This window comes from Coenobita brevimanus, chromosome 104 (genome assembly GCF_032717465.1).
Source record: "Coenobita brevimanus isolate Jiangsu-jjx chromosome 104, ASM3271746v2, whole genome shotgun sequence".
Lineage (NCBI taxonomy): Eukaryota > Metazoa > Arthropoda > Malacostraca > Decapoda > Coenobitidae > Coenobita > Coenobita brevimanus.
This window is the reverse complement of record NC_137057.1, coordinates 46,027,089-46,051,219: the sequence shown is the minus strand read 5'-3', so window position 1 is coordinate 46,051,219 and position 24,131 is coordinate 46,027,089. Positions and strand designations below refer to the sequence as shown.

Sequence of the window (24,131 nt, the reverse complement as noted above, 5' to 3'; positions counted from 1 at the left end):
ACTTGTTCTCTTAACCTCAATCCTCCTCCTCGTCTTTCTAATCCTCCTCCTTCTTCTCCTCATTTAAGCCTTCCTTCTTTGTTGCTGACTTTCGTTATCAGGTCTTCTCTCCTCTTCGTCCGTTTTCCTGTTTTTCCTTCTCCTAAGCTCAGGCCTCCTCTCTTCTTGATCCCAGTCTTCCTTCTCCTCCTCTTCCTCCTAATCTAAGTTTTCCTCTTCCTCTTTCTCCTAATCTTGGTCCTCCTCTCTCCTTCTTGATCTCAGTCTTCCTTCTCCTCCTCCTCGTCATTCTTTTTGACCCCAGTCTTCCTTCTCCTCCTTGTCTTCCTCCTAAACCTCGTCCTCCTTCTCCTCCTCGTCAATGTCCTCCTCCTCCTGTTGCCTGGCAAACTGAAGGAACACTTGCTCCAGTGTGGTTTGACTCAAGGCATATTCCTCCACCAGTCCATCTGTCTTGGCTGTGGGAGAAAGATATGGATATTTATCATCACAATTATCTTTATACAGTTATACCAATGTGAAGCAAAACCCCAAATAGCTCTGCAGAACTTTGTATCTAATCTAATCTACTCTAACTTAATCTAATGTACCTAACTTAACCAAATCAAACCTACCTGAACCTAACCTAACCTATTCTATCCTTCTCTACCTAACCTAACCAACTCAATCATACTCTACCCTGCCATACCATACTGCACCCTACCTTACCTTACCTACCCTTACACAACCCAACCATATCTAACTTACCCTAACCTACCCTAGTTAAACTGCCATAAACCAAGCTAACTCAACCCCTACCCAACATAAACCCTACCTAGCCTACCCTAACTTACCCTACCCTACTCTATCCTAACACTTACCTACTGTACTGTACCCTATCTTATCCAACCCTAACCCTATCCACCCAAATCTAACCTAACATACCATCAACCCTATTAAATGCAACCTAAATCAACCCAACCTCTCTCTCTCTCTTTCTCTGCCAACCTTCTCCCTCTCTCTCTCTCTGCCAACCTTCTCCCTCTCTCTCTCTCTCTCTCTGCCAACCTTCTCCCTCTCTCTCTCTCTGCCAACCTCAACAAGGCTGCTAACACTTGCCTTTCTCCAGGATATCAAAGCAATTTGCCAGGCTCTTGACATCATCCTGCGGCACTTTGTACACCATCCGCTCCTCAAACTCCTCGTCCAGCACAGCGTTGGGGAAGGTGCCTGTGATCATCTCCTTCACCTGGTTCTTATTATTACTGGACAACCTATGGGGAGAAATAAGGTTGACTTCATCACCATCATCAGTGTCATCTTTTTTGTCATCAACACTATATTTCCCACTGTAAAAAACTCAGTATGAAGAGCATCCTCATCACCATCACTGCCAACATCACCATTATCATCTCTCTCATCACTGTCACCATTATGATCACCACTGTCACAAGCCAAGTTCAAAATGATAAACAGGGTGAGCAGGGTCTAGTCATTTACAAGTTGGAGAGCAATAACAAGCAGTACTTACTAAAAAAAAAAATCATCATCATCATCCAGTCCTTGCACTATCCCCCTGTGAGGTGAAGGGGCTGAAGGGTTGGCTACTACAGTAATAACCTAAACATGCATACTGTAATTTAACCCGTGGATTGCAGGCCACACCCCAGGCTGGGTAGCGTTGCGTTGCGATCCACAGCTCAGGCTGTGCTGGCCATGCATCACTGCTAACTACTCCACCCCCGGGGCTGTTCGGCCGTACTGCCTAGGGAACAACTACTACTACTTCACCCCTGAACAAACTTACACATGGCACTACACAAAGACGGAGAGAGAGTTTTTTTTCCCACCAGATGATGTCTTGGATGTTTATCTTCAAGTGTATAATAACAAAATCCCCCCCTCCATTTTTTTTTTTTTTTTTTTTCACTACTCCCCTATGTAAACTTATGCATGGCCCTATGCAAAGAGGGAGAGATATATATACTTTTTTCCACCAGATGATGCCTTGGATGTTTATCTTCAAGTTTATCATAAACAAAAGCTAAAAAAAAACCTGTTTTTTCTTCATTTTTTGCACACCACGGGGTCAGATGAAAAAATATAAATGCACAATCCACGGGTTAAGCTGTCAATGAGGACTTGATAAGCCACTTGAGTCTTTCAGTGACTCTCTGCAATGCAGTCTGATATCAAAGAACTGAAAAATTACAGTAGCTGACCAGACTACTTAACCTTATGATGTACTGATAACAAATCTATTATCAACCCAGGGTCACAGGCTCAGATCACTGGCAATCTATGTAAACAAAGGAATATCAAGCAGGTCAGGGAAATAAAATCGGATGCTGGCCATCTCTCTACTGTCTGTTGCCATAAATGAATGCTTCTCACACTTGCCACTGTGTGGAATACAGTTATGAAGCAACTATTACCTATCCTGACCTGTGTCTGTCCCCCTCTACTCCTATTTCTCCCAAATTTTCTGTCACTTTTTTCACAATTTTCCACTTCAATCTACACTGAGTGACAAGCCTAATGGTTTCCTGTAACATACGAAACCATTTACGGTGCTGGGTAGTAACCATCTAATCAAACTACAGGGTGAAGTGGAGCTCACTATGGTACTCCAGTGATGTGGGTGGAGAAATGCAAATGTGGTATCCAACTGGGAACCAAAGCTCCACACTCTTCCCTGCACCTTGCTGTGGCGAGGTGCTGTCTGCATGGAATAGCCCTGCATAGGTAATTGCTTGCCTGTGGTTTGATGGGTTTGCCCTGCCAGACAGATCACAGGTACTCAACAACAACTACTAGTCATTCCTGTTTTAAATTTGTGAACTGTGTAGTCTAGCCCTTTGCCCTACACTCCTGATGAAACAATTAAGGACAAAACAAGAGAAATAAAATATTAAACCTGTCTGAGTGGCCGTGTCAAAAGAACCTCTAACCATTTATATTAAAATAAAAAAAAATAATTTGGTTTTACGCTAGGTATCCCCGAAGGGCTAAGGCGTTGCCCCTGGGTAGAGGACTTTTGGACTGAAGCGTGCAACATTTTATGACCGGATGCCCTTCCTGATGTCTACCAATGACCCTTGGGTGGATTCGATCCTCCGACCCTTCGGTCAGAGTGGAGCGCTCTAACCCACTGACCAATAACCACTTTAATCCAATGAATATTTTTATATACTTCTTGTTACTTTCATACGATTACTTGGGAAATGCCTCTTGTACTTAAAGGAATTTTAAAGGCTATATCTGACCTCTCCAGTTCAAACAACCTCTCCTAAGCTGCATGCAATCGTCTACAGAAAAATCCTCAGGCTGAAGAAGTTAATCTCTCTCTCCCTCTTTAACTTACTCTCTCTCTCTCTCTCCCTCTAACTTACTCCCTGGCTGTCTCTCTCCCTCTGACTTACTCCCTGGCTCTCCCTCTAACTTACTCCCTGGCTGGTGAGGCGTGACTGGAGGACTGCACGTCGGTGACGGACACCGAAGGCCGGTGTTGCTGATTTAGTTTAACCTCCAGGCTGTATCCACCACCATACTTATTCTTCAGGTGCTGGATGGGACCAATACATCTGTTGGGTATTATAATCATCATCATCATCATCATCATCATTTTCACCATCACCACCACCATCATTATCATCATTAATCTCATTATCATCAGGTGCTCAATTAGACCAATGGATCTGTTGGGTATTATCATCATAATCATTATTTTCATCATCATCATCACCATCACCACCACCATTATCATCACTAATCTCATCAAGTGCTGGATCAGACCAATGCATCAGTTGGATATCGTTCATTCGTTTGTGCAGGCTCAAACATGCTTCCATGTGTCAGCCTTGGTCATCTAATGGCAGCTCTCCATGCTGCTCGATCTCTGGCAGCTTCCCTATTCAGTCCCTTATCCCTGTGGTCACATTCAATGACCTCGTCCAAGATCTTTTTCGGTCAACCTCTTGCACCCTACCCAACATTAACACTTCTCACTTTCTGCACCCAATAATCATCCCCCATCCTCTCCACATGCCAAAACCATCTCAAGCTACCTCTACTCATCAGAACACCAATACACTCCAGCCCCATCCTACCTCTCAACTCTTTCATCATAAACCTAGCCCCCCCCAGGCCTCACACTCAGGGATGCACTACACATCCACCTAATATTTGTCATTTCGGTACATTGGAGCCAGCAGATATCCTCTTCCTTTACTGCCCAAGTCTCACTACCATACAGCATTACACTCCTAACACATGCTGCATACAAAGACCCCTTAGCACTAAAGGAGAGCCTTCTCAATGTCAGGAGAGGCAACAGCTCCCTGAATTTCTTCCAACCACTTCTCATTCTAACCACAGAGCTACCTCCAGCCCTGCCTCCAATAAGAGAACTCTCCCAAATACGAGAACTCTTCCACACACTCAAGACACTCACCAGCAAGTTCAATCCTTCCATGCCTGACAATCTCCACCTACTCTCCCTGACATACTGCACACATGAAATCAGCATTATCTCGCAGTTTACCTATACCGCTACATCTCTTATGCACCAACTTATCACAAACACTGCACAAGATGGAGTTACTTCCCAAACCCTTGTGGCAAATCACACATGGTCACTCTCCTTCCTCTCTGACAGTACTGCCACCAACCCTAGATGCCATCAATTTTGTTTTTTCTATATTTCAGCCCTTGTGCCCCATACCATCACTCCACTTCCTAAATCTTTCCTCCGCCTCCCTTTCATTCACTGCAATCAACACCAGATCATCAGCATACAACATTTCCCAAGAGAGTCCATTTCTGAAGTCACATGAGAGGGTTTCAAGTACCATGATAAACAACAAGGGGCTCAAAACTGACCCATGGTGCACACCAACATTCACGGAAAACTCATCACTCAAACCTCCACTCACTCTCACTTTGGTGCGAGCACCCACATACATGGCCATAACAACCCCAACCAGCCACTCCTTGATCCCAAGCTTTCTCATTGCCCACTTCACCACCTCTATAGGGACTCTGTCAAAGGCCTTCTCCAAATCAACAAAAACAAAGTACAGTTCCTTTTTCTTTCCTATATATTTTTCCTGAAGCTGTCAAACAATGAATATGGCATCAGTGGTCACTTTGCCTGGCATAAACCCAAACTGCATTTCATCAATATTCACTCTTTCTCTAACCATACCTTCTAGAACTTTATTGCCTTCACTATCTGGTCTAAAAGTTTTATGCCTCTAAAATTTCCTCTTTCCAGGACTTCACCCTTCCCCTTGTGCACATTTACAATTACACTCTTCAGCCAATCATCTGGGACAACATACTCATATATAATTGTATTTATCAGGTCAGTGACTAAACTCACTCCTACATCTCCTAAGGTCTTCAGCATTTCAGCAGTCAACCCAGAGACACATAATTCAGTATAATATCTGGGAGATGCAGATTTAAAAAGATACTGTCAGGATAATTCTATGGCACTATTTAACAACAAATCATTAAACCTTGATACCACATCCATATTGTATGTTGGGGCTTTACATACAGGCACCCTCATCATCACCAATGTCATCATCATCATCATAAAAAAAAATGAGGTCAGGGACAAATGAAAACACAGACTGGGGAAAACAGGTTCGGAAATGACTTGGTGTATAACTCTTGCATTTGGAGATATGAGAAGAGGTAACAGTGTGCAGCAAGACAGGTAACCCATGCCAGGTGCCATGTGGAGAGGATACATAAAATAAATAAAACAATAATGACAATAATAATAATAATAATAATAATAATAGTAATAATAATAACAATAATAATTGGTTGGTGGGGGCACTCACCATCTACTCACTCAATGTAGTGCTGCTCTCAGGTGCCTGCCCTTTCCTCTCTTCCTTCTTTCCATCCTTCCTTTTCTGTCTCTATTTCCTTCATTCTTTCCTCTTTCTTCTGTCAGTGGCTGACTACACTGAGTGACAAGCCAAATGGTTTCCTGTACACCAAGAAACCATTTACTACACTGGATGGTAACCACTTAACCAAATTATGGCACCTGGTGGTTTCATGGGTAATCAAGGCACTCCAATCGGAATGAACCGATGCAGGTTTATATCCAAGGGGTGGTTGGGGTTTACTGCTCACGTAATGCCACTCAGGGATGAGTGAGGTTGGTCACTCTCATTTAAAATGTCAGGACCAACTTGCCTAGCCCCGGGCCCCTATGCTCCTCATGGGGAAACACTGGATTAGGTGATGAATGAATGAATGAATAATAATAATAAAATAAATCCTCACCTCATTCCCCCACGAACCAGAATGCCGATGGTGGAGCAGAGGGCATCAGCTTCTTCCATTGAGTGTGTTGTTAGAATGGCACTACGCTCACCCTGGCAAGAAGCATTCCATCATTACCATTAGCATCATCATTCATTATTAGCATAAACATTCATCATCATCATCATTCACTTTCACCATATATTATAACATCAATATTCATCACCATCATCATCACCACCAACAATCATCACCTCCATCATTATCAGCAGCATCATTCATTACCTGTCATCATCATCATTCACTTTCACCCAATATTATCACCATTATTCATCATTATCATCACCAACAATCATCACTTCCATCATTATTAGCAGCATTATTCATCATCTGTCATCATCCTCATCATCTCTGTCATCATCATCAACATCATCACCATAAGGGTCATTCCACTTCAAGTGAACCAATTTTGAAAAAGTTTCCCACCTCACCTTCTTCGATTTTGCTCAGATTTTGAACAGCAGTTCCCTCATACCTAAAATGAAGATCTGTGAAGTTTGAGCTCCATATCTATCGTGGTTGTGGCAACAGGGCTGCAGCAAAAATGGGTCCTTTGTCAGTGACCGAGCACCGAATTATTTTTTCCATTTTGAAGTGCTTGCCATTCCACACTGGTAGCCCTGACTGTCCTCAAAATTTGGTTCCTGGGACAGTTTTTTGTGTGTATTCAGAAAATTGGGTCACCAGATCTCTAGAATGCATGGATTTTTCACTAAAAGTTTACCAGTGTGGCAAAAAATATCATTTTGTATATGGTATTCCATTTTTAGACACTCAGGGATTTGTATGTGGTTAACCTGGCAAGCTCATATTATAAAGCAAGAAACTACCACTAATGTAGTACTGAATGCTTCAAACCTGACCTCTCTATCTCCTCTAGTTCCTGAGATATGAGGCCTTAAAAACGGGTGAAATGTACAGTAAAATGCATGAAAGACGTACTATCTTTAGAGCCCAAAATGGCCATGTTGCCAAAGCTGCACCAATTTTTTACCAAAATCAGTGAAAAGAGCATGTCCTGAAATACACAGGACTGAATTTTGGTACTGGTGTCTTGCTTGGCTTTCAGTTTTCAACATTCATTCATCATCTAATCCTGTGTTGCCCAATGAGAAGAGTAGGAGTCTGAGGCTAGGCAGGTTGGTCCTGATATTTAAGATGAGACTAACTAGCCTCACTCATCCCTGAGTGGCATTATGTGAGCAGTAAGCCCCAGCCACCCCCTGGATATAAACCTACACCGGCTCAATCCAGTTGGCACGCCTTAATTACCCACTAAACCACTAGGCACCGTAATTTAGTTATATGGTTACCACCCACCGTTGTCAACAAATTTCAAAATTTGTTTGAAATTGTATTTTAATAATTTTAATAATCGCTGTCCTGTGTTGGTCCATGGTGGCTAAGCCACTACCAGTTTCTCAAAATGATTGTTTTTATAGATCAGTTAATAAATTACATTTTTGTCACACAAAGTCGGGAAATTGGTGACCCCAGTGTCAAGGGGCCACACCTGATAGCCATGCAGGTCCAACCACTGGCCCACCCACACCCACCAACCAGTCAGTCTCATCTTAAATATCAGGACCAACCTGCCTAGCCTCAGACTCCTACTCTTCTCATTGGGCAACACAGGATTAGATGATGAATGAATGTTGAAAACTGAAAGCCAAGCAAGACACCAGTACCAAAATTCAGTCCTGTGTATTTCAGGACATGCTCTTTTCACTGATTTTGGTAAAAAATTGGTGCAGCTTTGGCAACATGGCCATTTTGGGCTCTAAAGATAGTACGTCTTTCATGCATCTTACTGTACATTTCACCCGTTTTTAAGGCCTCATATCTCAGGAACTAGAGGAGATAGAGAGGTCAGGTTTGAAGCATTCAGTACTACATTAGTGGTAGTTTCTTGCTTTATAATATGAGCTTGCCAGGTTAACCACATACAAATCCCTGAGTGTCTAAAAATGGAATACCATATACAAAATGATATTTTTTGCCACACTGGTAAACTTTTAGTGAAAAATCCATGCATTCTAGAGATCTGGTGACCCAATTTTCTGAATACACACAAAAAGCTGTCCCAGGAACCAAATTTTGAGGACAGTCAGGGCTACCAGTGTGGAATGGCAAGCACTTCAAAATGGAAAAAATAATTCGGTGCTCGGTCACTGACAAAGGACCCATTTTTGCTGCAGCCCTGTTGCCACAACCACGATAGATATGGAGCTCAAACTTCACAGATCTTCATTTTAGGTATGAGGGAACTGCTGTTCAAAATCTGAGCAAAATCGAAGAAGGTGAGGTAGGGACCATTAGTCCACTGACATGGAATGACCCATAATCATCCATATTCTACTTAAAAAAAAAAAAAAAAAAAAATCAAAAAAAAAAAAGCAATATCTTGGCAAACATCCAAGTCTCATAACACTGCTGAAAAAATATTACTGTAACACTCAAACCATTTTTTTTTTTTTTTTTTTTTAAGTATTCTTGTCATCTGAAAATTTCATTCAGCTAAGGATAAACTTTTCAAACTGAAGTGGTTAAATACAGTACTAATAAACCTGTTCAATACAAAAGGTCTTTTTAATTTGAATAAAACTGTCTGGCGGCACCAAGAATAAACTAAATGGGACGCCCTCCGAATTCGTATTGTTTATAAAGGCTCCAATATGCTTGATGTGCTGGCCTTGGTCACCCAATGGTGACTCTCCTTGCTACTTTATCTCAGGCAGCCTCCTTATTCAGTCCCTTTTCCCTGAAGTCACACTCTATGACCCTGTCCCAGGTCTTTTTCGGTCTGCCTCTTCCACCCCTATCCTCAATGATCACCTGCATGGTATACAGCTGCAAAGATACTATACTCCCTTTACCCTAACTTGGCCCAGGTTTTTTTTACTTCAGCTGCTTATTTCAAGTAGCTCGATTGCAGAAAAAGACAAAGCTACAGCTGATCAACTTTGCACTAGCATTTCTTTGTATTTACCTAATTGTGATATACAGGAAATGAACTACACTTGTGGGGTCCCGTCTCTATTTCTCAGTAAGTCAGATTTTGCTCTAAACTCGTTTAAGTTTTTAGACTGGACGATCTCTTTGTCCAGGCTATTCCACAGGTCTATACATCTATAAGGAAAACTATATTTCTTGATATCCTTCACGCAGAATGGCTTCTTCAATTTCGTTCCATGTCCTTTTGTTACTCTCTTATCCCATACTAACAGATCTTCTTTGTCAATTTTATCTACTCCCATCATGGTCCTGAACACTGCAATCATGTCACCTCTCTTTCTCCTTTCTCCTAAGGAAGGCAAATCCAGCTTTTCCGGCCTCTCTATCACAGATCTGCCAGACTGGGGACCAATTTGGTTGCTGTTCTTTGTATTCTCTCAATCTTGTTTATATCTTTCTTTTTGTGTGGGGACCACACTACTGCTGCATATTCTAACCTGGGGCAGATCATGGCCACTATCAATTTTTTCATCATTTCCTCATCCATATAATGAAATGCTACTCTTATATTAGTCAGGAGTTTATACATCTCTCTAACTATCTTGTTAATATGTTTTCCAGGTGACAAATTGTCCTGGACCAGCACTACCATCATATTCTTGTATTAAAATATTCTTATAACTCACCATTCAAGATACAGGGAAGGCAATTTGTGGCCAGATTAGCATAAAAAAACACATAATCCCTCCAATTATATAATGCATTCTTATATTTCACCTTACTTAACCCATCCCATTCAAAAAGTCTTGCCTCAAGTGAATAACAAGAATCTATGAGAAAGTACGCCATCAGTGAAGTGGGTAACCCCTTCATTCCAATGTATTTTTTACTTTATTTTCCCAACTATATATTTTTTCAACTGGAGGGGCTAACTGGAACCTTCATTAACCCCTTCACTACTACGGTATTCTCTCCACAACTGCATAAATCGTCAAGTACTCAAGAATCTACGAGAAATAAATCATTGGACTGACGTGGTTGACTAATATTTTTTAACAAACCCTGAAGGAAGCCAGGATCGAGTTCCACAAGAATCGCTTAGACTTGGGGTCCATCCCAGTCGAAGGCTCGTCTAGCAAAACCACCTGAGGACGACCTGAAAAATAATAAAAATAATAATAATTAAAATAAATAAGAGAACATAAAAAATAAGTAAACAAATAAAAACACTGAGCTGATGTTATGTTCTGCTATCATTACTGTCAACACTGTTATCATCATCCTTCATTATTTTCAAGAACTGCCATCATCACCAAAACCATTACCATAATCAATATCATCACCATCATCAATCACTGTCATCATCATCATATCATCATCATCATCAACATCAACTTATTCTCCATCATTAAACAGGGTGTGTAATATGCACTAACAAATTAAAGGAAACCCACAGAAGTATGTAAGCTATCAACAGCACCCATTTTACAGGCCATGCTGCTGCTTTATCTCCCTCTTTGGTACTTTCTCCTTCCTTGTTTTCCGAACCCCACCTCACCCAATTCTTAGATGGAAAAAATGGTCAGGAACACATGTGGCCGGGTGCTATGTCATTAAGTATGGGTATAGAGAAGGTGCAGTGGTATCAGAGGAAGGCTGCAGGATATGACTGGCTCTGAATGCACTGTACTGCATGAAGGATGAGCGAAGACAGAGGGCTGGGCATGACGGACTTGGGAGATGAGTTCTTGGAGTGTAGAGAAAATTTATGTGGGTGATATGATCTGTATTGGGGGAAGAGGAGTTGAAGATTGTAGCACTACTAAGGTTAGAAGTGGATGGAGAAAGTTTAGGGAATTGTTACCTCTCCTGACACTGAGGGAATGGAACACTGTTATGTGGTGCTGAAACTTGGGCAGTAAATAAGGAGGATGTGTCGAGGTCTGAGTGTACAGAACTGCAAATGGATGGAAGACAAATGTGTGAGACTGGCTGATAATTAATGGCACTGGTGATGTGATGCACAGGGGAACACAAAGGTGGCTCTGGCAAGTGGAGACAATGGAGGATGAAAACTGGGTAAAAAAAAAAAAAAAGGGGAATGGCTGTGAATACAATGGGCAGACCACCATGGGACAGACCTAAGACTTGGGATAAAAAATGACTCTGGGTATATGGATTGAATGAGATACTGTCAGAGATCCTACAGCATGTGAGCTGCCACTGGGTGAAAAAGGCTGATATACATAAGCAGGTACAGTACAAGGTCTTTTAAAATGAAGGGAATCAACAAAAATGAAGCTCTTAATCCCTTTAGTCCAACGATGTGTTTTTTCAATTTTATTCTAGCTACTTACATGATTTTCATTCAATTTTGGATAGAGTTTTGGACTGTGGGGCTGGATACAGCCTTTATTAACCCCACCATTACTAAAGGCCATACCAAAGCTGAATAAAATCATCTGGTAGTGGTATAAGTAATATAAAATAAAGGAGGTCATTGGAGTGGGGTTACATGACCTTATATAATTCTCTACACAGTGGTCCCTTGGTTATCACAGTTTTCATTATCACTGCAAGATGAAAATCTGCACTCCTGCCTTTATCGTGCATTTTTTGGCTAAAAAAACATTGTTAACATGCATCTGAGCTGATTTAAGCCAACAATGATTGTGCAAAATCTGTGTTTTCTGATGGCTTTGAGAGGTCCAAAGATGAGGCCATACTTGTGCAGTTAATCCAAGGTGGAGGAGACCACTAACTCTCCACCCCCTAGCCTCAAGCCCATCTCAGGTCTCTCTGTGGTATGTGTTTCTTTCTTATTGTACCCATTTCATTACTGTACTATTAACTTCACCATGCCTATATGTGCCTCTGATACTTACCGTAACAGTATGTATGTATTTAGTTCGTATAAACTGTTGTACAAGGGAAAATTTGGGTTTACAAGTGGGGTGCCCAGTACCAATTAAGATAAATCCCATAAGTTCTGTGCTTTCGTGATCAATTTCATGATCACGAACTAGACTTGGTGCCAATTATGCATGATAACCAAGAGATCACTGTAATGCATAAAGTTAAAATACACAACCATCCAGCCATCTGAAAAACGTCCGTGTAGATCAAAATGTGCCACTCACCTAGCATACTCATGATGTAACTCAACTTGCGCTTGGTGCCACCGGAACAATCCTTACTCTTTTTGTCCCGGTGTTCCTCCACCTCCAGCCCCTTCAAGTATGCATTCACAAGGCTGCAATAACATTAACAAATAGTATAGTTACACTCTTCTATATACCTGTGTCTATCTATGGTATCTACCTGTCTCTCCACCTGCCCATCTATCTATCGGTCTGTATCTATCCATCTGTCTGTGTAAGTCTATCTATTTTTATCTGTCTAGCTGTCTGCATCTCTCTGTGTATCTATCTATTTGCTGTATTTTTGGCAGCAGATGAAGCTTCTTTGCATCCCTCCCTTAGCATCATTACATTCTCTTCTATGCTACTTTATCACCTTAATATCAACAGCGAATCAATACTGGCTACTGGGGTGTAATAGCAAAATAAATTACCGGTACTAAGGAAGAGGTGTTAGGCCTTATCTAACATTCTGTCCTTTTTTGACTCACTGGGAGGAAAGGGGTCTGTGGTTAGACATTTCAAGTTAGTGTGATAAACTAGTCTCCTCTGAATGGCATTATGTGAGCAATAAGCCCCAACCATCCCTCAAATATAACTTCTTACTGGTCACATGTGTCTGGAGCAACTCAACTCCAAACCAGCAAGCATCTGTTAACACTTTCCCCAGAAAAAACAATACCATATAAGGACTTTTTATTATCATGTTCACCGCAATTTACAAAAAACCTCTCAAATAAAGTTTCACTATTTTATCTGATATGCCGATATGCGAGTTTTCCCCAATTTACAATAACAACTATATGGAAAATTTTTTGATACTTTGGAACACATCACTGAAAGCATCATGTGTGAAAAAAAAAATATGACTCCCTTCCATGTGTAGGGGCTTGATGCTAAGTTACTAAACTCCAGGACATGGTAAATGACCCACCTACTTGCATGACTGAAAAAATTTCTGGTCACTTCTTACCAATTAACATGATGCGCAAGTCAGGACCATCAGTCTGATTATAGCATTGTAATAACTATACTGCCAGCATTTCCAGACAACAGAAATAATGATTCTTATCGAACACTTTCATGGAGACAAAAAACTGTAGTCATTTTAAAGATGTGGGGAAAATAGATGTAAACACAGAGGTCATATCAGTACTACAGCTGCAGCCACAAGATCATCTGGATGTGAACCTTGTGGTCTGCAAGTTGAAGCTGGTTTTCTCTTACGATTGACATTCTTCTTTCAAGGGGAATAGGGAAGGAGCTGAGGACTGTTTGTATGATCTGGCAGAATTGGTGCCACAATGTGAAGGCATCTCTCTAAAGTACCATATCTTGTGCTGAAATGTACTGGAAGTGTTCAGTCACAATGATACTGGTAAGAAGTGCTGGAGAGCCCTGACACTGACAAGAACATGGCCTTACAATACTTAACCCCTTCAGTCAGATGACTTTTTTTTTTTTTTTTTTTTTTTTTTTTAAAGATGATTTATTCAACAAAGGAAAAGGCTTTGGTAGTGAAGGGACTAATGAAGGCTATACTGTATAATCCCTCTAAATGAAAAGGTCTCTTCTACAATGAATAACAGCATCTGGAGATGACAAGAATAAAATTTAAAATGTATAACTGAAGAGGTTAATAATCCAACAATGAAGGATAAACACATACTGCTTAACTTGGTCCTCCCTGACGCCTCTTATGTCAGCATAACACTGGATGTGTTCTGCCACGGTGATGTTCCGCCACAGTGAGTCATGTTGAGGACAGTACCCCATTGTCTCAAACACCTTGGACAGGCTTGACAGTACATCCTTGCCACACATTTGTACCTTATGGGAGTAAAAGCAGATGTTACATATTCATATTACAGTATGTGATATGGTAGATTATTATTGTTACTGTGACCCCTGGTTCCTATAATGTCCTCAATGCATGTTAGTACTTAATGGGGGCAATGGCATACATTACGTATACTGTATAATCATATTAGAAGTAACTTACTGACCCCACACTAATGTCTGACTTGGCTCGTATCTCTGACTGGGGTAAAAATAATCTTGTTGTTTTTAATGCATCTAAGACTCAGTTCTTACACCTATCAACCCGACAAAATCATCCACAGCTATACCCACTAATGTTTAATAATATTCATCTTAATCCTGCATCATCCTTGAACATGCTTGGGATTTCATTTACTCGGGACTTATCTTGGAAAGATCATATTACATCTCTTGTAAAATCTGCTTCCAAGAGATTGAGTGTGCTAAGCCGACTCCGTTCTTTCTTTACCCCTGCACAATTGTTGACTCTATACAGGGGTTTTATCAGCCCCTGTGTGGAGTACAACTCTCATGTGTGGGGAGGCTCCCCACATACAGCTCTTCTCAATAGGGTGGAGTCAAAGGCTTTCCGTCTCATTAACTCTCCTCCTCTTACTGACTCCTTTCAACCTCTGTCTCTTCGCCGGACTGTTGCATCTTTATCTCTTTTCTATCGCTACTTTAATGGTCACTGCTCCTCTGAACTGTCTGCATGCATTCCTCCACCTCTACGACGGGCACGTAGCACCCGTCTAGCAGCAAACTCTCATCCCTTTTCTGTTCAACTCTCTAATGCAAGAGTTAACCGTTACTCCCAGTCCTTCAATTATGCAACAGGTCAACTCTGGAACTGTCTCCCTCTGTCTGTATTTCCTGCTGCCTATGATCTCCAGTCTTTCAAACGCAGTGTGTCCAGGCATCTCAAAATGAACGGATCTTGAATTTGGCTCTCTCTTGTATTTTGTTTTCCTCTTGGAGGGAACTGTTATTGCAGGCTCATGGCCTTTGGTTCCTTCTTCCTCGCATAAAAAAAAAAAATAAAAAAATAATAAATAAATAAATAAAACGTCCTCACCACATAAGTACCTTTTGGGAACAACAGAAGGGTCAGGGATTTATATCAGATGTAAGTTGAGTGATATTGTCGCTGTTATGACCCCAGGTTTGATAATATACCCTCACATTTACAACTTATGAGGGTAAAAACAGAGGTTATGTATTTATATTACATGTTACTGTATAACTGTAAATTGTGAACAGTAATACTGATCTGCTTTTTTGGTTAATTATGAAACTTTTATACAGTATTTTGAGAACTTTGTTGGGTCGTGAAAATTGCATCACTGATTTCAAAAGCCACTGGACACTGCCATGTTATCTTCTTGTTCGGAAGTGGGCTGATACTGGAATCAAGGGTAGTAAACTGGATAGTTAAGACAGACACTGATAGTTGGAGTGTATTTGTGAATATAGACAGGCAGAGACAGCAAGAGACAGAAATACGTGGACACACAAAAGCTTGACAAACAGAGAGGCAGTAGATAGAGAGAGAGAGCAAGAGAGAGAGAGAGAAACACGTGGACAAAAAAAAAACTGACAAACAGACAGACACTAGATAGACAGAGAAAGAGAGAGAGAAACATGCGGACATACAAAAGTCTGACAAATGTAGACAGAGTACATCATTATCATATGTTTAGACCTTACATTGTTAGAATATAATATGAACCACACACACAAACACACCCTTACTGTGTTCCAAAGATTGAAGTGAGGCAGGGTCCAGAAAACAAAAAAAGAGAAAGCAAGAGAGGGGGAATTATGAACAGCATGCCCAGTGAAGAATATAAGACCCCCACCCCTTCCCAAATATTGTATACAGTACTTTCTTTTGTTCTTCGGCAGTCATAATACAAACGCTGATGATTTTTTCCACCTTACTGGGACCAAAAAATAAAAAGTACAAAAGAAGGAGAACTAGCAACAGCATTAAAAAAATACACATCATCACAAACACCAACATAGCCAGCCTATTGGTGGTCATTTGTCCATCCATCATCCAATCCTACATGGCCCCATGAGGAGCATACGAGCCCGGGGCTAGGCAGTTGGTCCTGACATTTAAGATGAGAGTGACCAGCCTCACTCATCCCTGAGTGGCATTACATGAGCAATAAACCCCAACCACTCCTTGAATATTAAACCTTCATCGGCTCAATCCGATTGGAGCACAATAATTACCCACTAAATCACCAGGCGCCCAAATTTGGTTATATGGTTACCACCCAGCAGTTAATGGTTTCCTGGTGTACAGGAAGCCATTTAGCATGTCACTCAGTCTAGAGTCACCCAAAGGCAGAAGGAAGAGGAAAGAATGAAAGAAAGAAAGACAGAAGAGGGAGTGTAAAGTCACCTGTAGGCAGATGGATAAGGAAAGAATGAAGTGAAAGAAAGAGAGAAGAGGATGGAAGGAAAGAAGGATGGAGAGGAAAGGGCAGACACCCAACAGCAGCACTACATCGAGTGAGTGGATGGTGAGCACCCCCACCTGGTCATCTGTCATCAAGTATAATACAAAGGCAGAAAAGGTGGAAAGATAAAGCAAAGCAGAGGCAGAAATATAACCAGGCAGAAAAGATGGAAAGAGAGAGCAATTTCAGAGACAGAACTATAACCAGCATGTCCAACAGAAAATATAGGACCCAGCCACCTACCCTGCCTTTAGATGGTCGTTCCTCAGCTGTCATGATACGAAGGCTGGTGGTTTTTCCCGCACCATTAGGCCCCAGGAGACCGAAAACCTGACCCGATTTCACCTCCAGCGACACGCTCTTCAGAGCTACGAATGTGTTCTCCTCCCCACGCTTGCATGGGTTGCGTCTCTCACCCTCGTCCACCGTCTGCTTGTATGATTTTCCCAGGTCCTGCACATTTGTGTGTGGGCAAGTTTATGATGGATGTTAGTGATGTTGCAGCTCTCACTATTATTATTATTGTTATTATTATACGTACAGTATCACTATTATCACCAACATCATCACCATCCCACTCCTAAATCCCACCTAAAACAGAGTCTGAATTTAAAAAATTGATAAAAACATGATAAAACACTAAAATATAAGAACCATCACACATAATGCAGGTAAAAAAGGCTACAAATGTATTCATCAACACTAACCTTCAAACCTTCAAAATCCTGCCTCCACATCACATGCAAAATTACAGTATCTACATATATCTTCCTTGACTCTATTTATTTTATTTACTTATTTATTTTTACACACATTTTACAGACACCTGTACAATAATTCTTTGCTCAACTAAATACTTAAAAAAAGAGGGTAGAAATCCTTAACAAAAGGTTCTCCATGCATCTATTTAAATTCCTTGTCAATTCCTTAGTGCAGCAAGTTACAGTATTAGGGTGAATTATACTGTACGTGTTAGTGCAGTGTTGTGTATGGGATGTCATTATAGTGAGGAAAAGCATATGTACTGTTTGTGTGTAAGTCTCTGTGTGCTGCAATTACAGGATGGAGATATGAGCTGCTAATGAGTAATGGTTCATGTGTTTGTGTTATGGTATGAGGGGTGGAATAACTGTGAAAGTGGAGAGAAAGTATTGTTTATAAATTACAATGAGACTGTCGGTGTACTGTTGCGTAAGGGGTGGCATTATAGTGAGAGTTATAATGTAAGTGTTAGTGTGTTGTGCTATAAGGGAAAGCATTACAGATCAAGAGTGATGTACCAGACTAATGTTGATATGGACTGATGAGGTTCTTTTATGGTCCTGTACATGTCTTTTTGTGTGCTGTAGCATGAGGGGTGGCACTGCTGAGTGGTATTACGTACAGACATACGTATTGTAATGGCTGGTGAGGTTGAGGATGGGTCATATACATAACAATTTATATATGTAAATATTGTGGTAGGAAGGGCAGCATTACATATCAGTGTTCCAGCGTACTAACATAAATAAGGACTGGTGAGGTGCACGATGGGTCTTGTAACGCTGCAGCCACATTCTCTCTCTCCCTCACCACATCATCGTCTTCACCCAGTGGCGCGTCAACACCTCCTTCCATATCCCAGTCCCCAACTTTGGGTTTCTGCAAGTCATCAAAATTTAAACAACTTAGATGAAAACAAACTATGATCCTGGATGAAAAAAATTAAAAGCTTGGATGAACACAAATTAATAGAACCTGGATGAACACAAATAAACAGAGTTTGGAAAAACTGATATTAAATGTGCTATGATGGACACAAAATTTAACAAGAGCTTCGATGAGTACATACATTAATAAAAATCAGATGAACACAGACTTTCACAAAACTTTAATGATTGCAGAAATTACCAGTGCACTGATGAACACACTGAGCTTGGATGAACACACAAACTAACAGAGCATGGATGAACAAAGAAGGCCTGAAAACGTAAACGTATTGAGCTTTTTATTTTATTCTTGCTACCATTTGGCATTTACATATATTTTACCTTAGGAGAGACTTTTAATAGTACATGGGGTACATAAAATGGCCATCAATCCCTTCAGTAGAATACATTAGACCCTCACTGCAACGGACTAATTGGGGAAAGCCAGGTCTGTTAAAGCTGATAATCCGTCATAACAAAGGGTTCCCTCCTAAGGTGGGATTTCAAGCATATAACTGAAAATAAATGAGCACAACAGCATGTTCTGGTACTAAAAATGTAAACTATGCCCATGGTACACTAACTTGGCCCATAATTTCACACATCTGAAGTTTGTTTCCCATCCCTGTCATGCCACTTCTTCATGACTAGTATGGTAGCACAATAGCCAGTTATTACAGCTCAGCAATCATGATGGGAAGAGGGTAACTTCAGGCCAGGGTAGAGTAAAAAGGGTAGGAAATACGTGTATTGCAATCCACTGCACCCTATTTAATGGGCATTGTTTGTTACAGCCGATGAAAGTTTGGCAGGCTTCATGGCGTACTTTAAATCCAATATCCGCTATGCTGGGGTTCATTATAGTGAGGGTCTACTGTTCATTTGTTCATTCGTTTTTGAAGGCTCCAACATGCTTGCATGCGTTGGCCTTGGTCAGCTATTGGCGGCTCTCCATGCTGCTCAATCTCTGGCAGCTTCCCTATTCAGTCCCTTATCCCTCCGGTCACACTCAATGACCTCATCCCAGGTCTTTTGGGGTCTACTTCTTGCGCCCTACCTCTAAGATAAACACTTCACACTTTCGGCACCCAATTATTATCCCTCATCCTCTTCACATGCCCAAACCATCTCAATCTACCTCTCCTCATCACAACACCAATACACTCCAGTCTCATCCAACCTCTCAACTCTTCCATCGTTAACCTAGCTCCCCCAGGCCTTGCATCCAGGGACGCACTGCATATCCACCTAGTCATTGTCATTTCTGTATGTTTAAGCCTGCGAATATCCTCTTCCGTTACTGCCCAAGTCTCACTACCATATACCATTACACTCTTAACACATGCTGCATACAAAGATCCCTTAGCACAGAGGGAGAGCCCTCTCAATGACTGGAGAGGCAACAGCTCCCTGAACTTCTAACCACTCCTCACTCTAGCCACAGAGCTAGCTCCAACCCCACCTCCAGCACATAACACGTCTCCCAAATAACAAAACTCTTCCACACACTCAAGGGAGTCACCAGTAAGTTCAATTCTTTTACGCATGACAATCTCCACATCCTCTCCCCGACACATCACACACATGAAAGCAGCATTATCTTGCAGTCTACCTCTAATACCACTACATCTCTTATGCACCGACTTATCACATACACTGCACAAGATGGTACTGCTTTCCGTGCCCTTGTGGCAAACTGCACGTGGCCACTCTCCCTCTTCTTTAACATTACTGCCACCAGCCCTAGATATCATCACTTTTGTTTTAACTGCATTTACTCATAAGCCCTTGTGCTGCATACCATTTCTCCACTTCCTAAATCTTTACTCCACCTCTCTTCCATTTTCTGCAATCAACACCAAATCATCAGCATACATCTCTCATGGGAGTCCATTTATGAAGTCACGTGACAAGGCTTCAAGTACCATGATAAACAAGGGACTCAAAACTGACCCCTTGTGCACACCAACATTCATGGAAAACTCATCACTCAAATCTCCATTCACCCTTACCGGGGTGCAAGCACCCACATACTGTACATGGCCATAATCACCCTAACCAGCACTCCTTCATCCCATGCTTTCTCATTGCCCCCTTCACCACCTCTATAGGGACTTTGCCAAAGGCCTTCTCCAAATCAACAAAAACAAAGTACAGTTCCCTTTTCTTTCCTATACAGTATACTTTTCCTGAAGCTGTCGAACAATGAATATGGCATCAGCGGTTCCCCTGCCTGGCATAAACCCAAACTGCATCTCATCAATATTCACTCTTTCTCTAATCATCCCTTCTAGAACTCTCTCCATTCCATTCATTATCTTGTCTAAAAGCTTTATACCTCTACAATATCCTTTTTCCACAGCACTACCCTTCCCCTTGTACACATTTACAATTACACTCTTCAGCCAATCATCTGGGGCAACATACTCATATATAATCATATTTATCAGGTCAGTTACTAACCTCAATCCAATATCTCCTGACGTTTTCAACATTTCAGTAATCAACCCAGACACACCTGCTGCCTTCCCCACCTTCATCCCGCCTATTGCCCCACTCACAGTAGCAACATCAAACAAAGCCCAAGGGCCAAACACTGGATCTGCTGGCTCCAAACCTTCCTGTCCCAGTCAAACTCCTTATTCAACAACCAGCGTAATGCTCTCACTATGCGTCTTTAATATCCCCACTGTTCACCACTACCTTTCCTTCATCATTCTTCACACTCTACTCACCTATGATAGCCCAATTCTCCCTCTTCACCTGATTTACCACCTTAAATATCATATTCTTCCTTTCCACACAATTCAAGTCATCAGGTAAAAGTCTTATAAACCTCTCTTTTAGCCCTACACTTTTCAGCCAAGTATTCCTCCTTGTTACCACCCTTCTTCCATTCTTGGAAAAGCCTTCTTTTCTCCTTAACTAATGTATATATGTTTATTTATACTTTTATTCAAGACCATGGGAGACATCATAGCAATCACATGCAATCTCCAGTAGCACCTCCATTATGACAGCAAGTTTATATCATGCTTGCTATAGACTGAACACATTTAAACTTGGATAATATGAGGCCTCACACAGTGACAATGATAGAGTTGAAAAATTATCAGCCTTGTCCACACTGTTACTGTCATCACTGTCTGCATTACTGTCATCACCATCATCATCATCATCCTATGATTTACTTCCAGTGAGAGGGAAAAAAAAAAAAAAAAAAAAAAAAAAATGTAGTCTTTTTACTCTAACTTGGCCTAATACTGCCATCTCTATGTTGAATGCTGAACTGTGCTAGAGATTAACACTAGGAAATGATGACAGTCACCATCAAGTGTTATCATTAAGTGTTATAAAATGGATGCAGACCAACAGTATTGTCATATTCACTGATTCAGCTACATGGAATAAACTACAGTCGTACAAAAATATGGGCCAAGTTAAGGTGAAAAGAATATAGCAGCAGTTTTGGTAATAGTAGTAGTAATGGTTGTGGTAGTAATGGTACTGATGGTAGTGGTAGTACTAGTAACAGCATTAGTAGTTGTAGAAATAGTAGTAGTAGTAATAGTAGCAGCAGAGCTTAAAATAAAAACTGATACTGACCGCCAACCAGAGAGCTTCCCTCCAACTCCCTCCGAGCTTCACTGTATCAGCCACTCGCAGGATGACGTAGTAGAGAGGGATGTCCAAGATCAGCATCACAAACAGCACGATGATTTCAGGTGTCATATAGTCATTGGCGGTAAGGTCATCGCAGCTGCCTAGGATGGAGCAGTCAATGTAGATTTTGTTGATGTAGTAGAGGAGACCAAAGGGTATGTAGACAGGGCACAAGACGGTGAAGACGACATGGAGTATTACGGCCACGCTGGAAGGAGTGACAAAAAGGTCCACCATGGAGACTACTGTATACGCCACGAAGCCAAGGGTGGTGACTATGCTGGGATAGAACTGGCGTGCAGTTTCGGACTTGTCAAAGGCATAGCTGGCTGCGGCATTGGAGAGCATGGCACAGGGCATGTACAGGAAGTAGAGTATTGCAATGGCTGCATAAGCTGGTCCAATTATCAGTGAAGCAACAGCAAATGCCTGGATGATAATAAGCAATCCAATATAGGCTATCATGTAGAGAATGATCATCACCACGAGGTAAGAGGCGAAGTACAGGTTGAATCCCACGCCATTTAGACGAAGCATGCTCCTTATTTTGATCTGTTAAAAGATAAAAAAACAAACAATTTCATCATAATTATCAGGCAGACTCCCTTCCTTAATGTCATTCATTCATTCATTCATCATCTCATCCTGTGTTGCCCCATAAGGAGCATAGGAGCCTGGGGCGAGGCAAGTTGGTCCTGACATTTAAGATGAGAGTGACCAGCCTCTCTCTTCCCTGTGTAGCATTAAGTGAGCAACAAACCCCAAACACCCTTTGCATAGAAACCTGCACAGGTTCAATTCAACTGGAGCACCTTAACTGACCAATAAACCACCAGGTGCCAGAAGTTGGTTATATGGTTACCACCCAGCATAGTAAATGGTTTCCTGGTGTACGGGAAACCATTTGACTTGTCATTCAGTGCAGAGTCACCCACAGACAGAAGGAAGAGAAAAGAATGAAGTCAAAACTTAAAATAATGATAAAATACACACATGTCCAACATCAATAATCCTTACTTGAACTGTCAAAAGGGAACACTGTAATAAACCACACACACTTCCACCATCACTTTCAGGTACTTCTGAAGTGATACAACAATGTTTATGATGCTTTTTACCAGACTGGACAAATTTGAGCTGTCTGAACGTTGCTACTCCTCACCCTGCTCTAGGATGGGAAAGGAGGTCCAGACAATGATGATGATGAATATTCATTATCTTCTGTTTGTTTAACACCTTACCTGTCTGTCATCTTTTAATTATTCTTCTTTCCACTTCAGATGGCTCTACAATGAGTGACAAACCCAATGGTTTTCTGTAACCAGGGAAATAATTTACAATGCACGGTGGTAACTATGTAACCAAATAACAGGGTGTTGTGGAGCCTACTACGGTGCCCCTGTTAACTCAGTGGGGAGAAGCAAATGTGGCATACATCTGGGAACCAAACCCCCACACTCTTCCCCACATAAAGGAACATCAGTTCACTGCAAGGGACAGTTCTGTATGAGCAACTGCTTGCCTGCAGTTTATGGGTTTGGTGGATCAGAAAGACCAGGGTTGCTCAGCAACAATAACTCTTCCTTCAAAATTCTCAGTGCCAAGTCACACACAATCCACCCTTTCTTTCATTTTAAATACCTCAGGAAGGTTCAGGATGGTTCTACACTCTCCCTGTCTTTCCTGCAAAAGCAAATCACACTTATGGGAGCAATGATTGGAGACAGCCAACCTCATATTATCCCTTTCAAGGTGTAGAAGCCCAACACTAGGCTATAAGTCCAGCCTACTCCCCCTAGTGGAATTATGTGATCAAAAAACCTCCAGTCACCTCTTGGAGCTTGAATCTAAAGTATGGCCAACACTATGACAAGGGCTTTCTAACCACTACACCACCAGGCTCATGTATAATGAAGACTACATTCCCTCCACTTTAACTTGGCCTAAAATTGCCACCTCTCACTCTTGAATTCTGAGTTGTAACAACAGATTAACAGTACAATAAGGTTCTAACTACATCCAAGGCCATAATATTGTCTATTTCTGCCACTAAGCTATGTGAAATA

At 41.3% G+C, this 24,131-nt stretch overlaps 1 protein-coding gene across 1 annotated transcript in view; it reads right to left on the bottom strand.

Moving 5' to 3' along the window:
* Positions 1-249: 249 nt before the first annotated feature.
* Positions 250-24,131, bottom strand: part of LOC145416099 (cholesterol transporter ABCA5-like) — a 107,445-nt gene continuing 83,563 nt past the window's right edge. The window contains exons 29-39 of the mRNA XM_080285190.1: positions 22,009-22,617; positions 18,218-18,355; positions 16,958-17,167; positions 14,092-14,252; positions 12,423-12,535; positions 10,344-10,438; positions 6,289-6,380; positions 3,474-3,563; positions 1,099-1,253; positions 337-458; positions 250-281 (exon numbers count right to left, since the gene is read on the bottom strand). Coding sequence (XP_080141316.1) covers positions 261-281; positions 337-458; positions 1,099-1,253; positions 3,474-3,563; positions 6,289-6,380; positions 10,344-10,438; positions 12,423-12,535; positions 14,092-14,252; positions 16,958-17,167; positions 18,218-18,355; positions 22,009-22,617 — 1,806 coding nt within the window. The 3' untranslated portion in view covers positions 250-260. The remainder of the gene's footprint in view (positions 282-336; positions 459-1,098; positions 1,254-3,473; positions 3,564-6,288; positions 6,381-10,343; positions 10,439-12,422; positions 12,536-14,091; positions 14,253-16,957; positions 17,168-18,217; positions 18,356-22,008; positions 22,618-24,131) is intronic.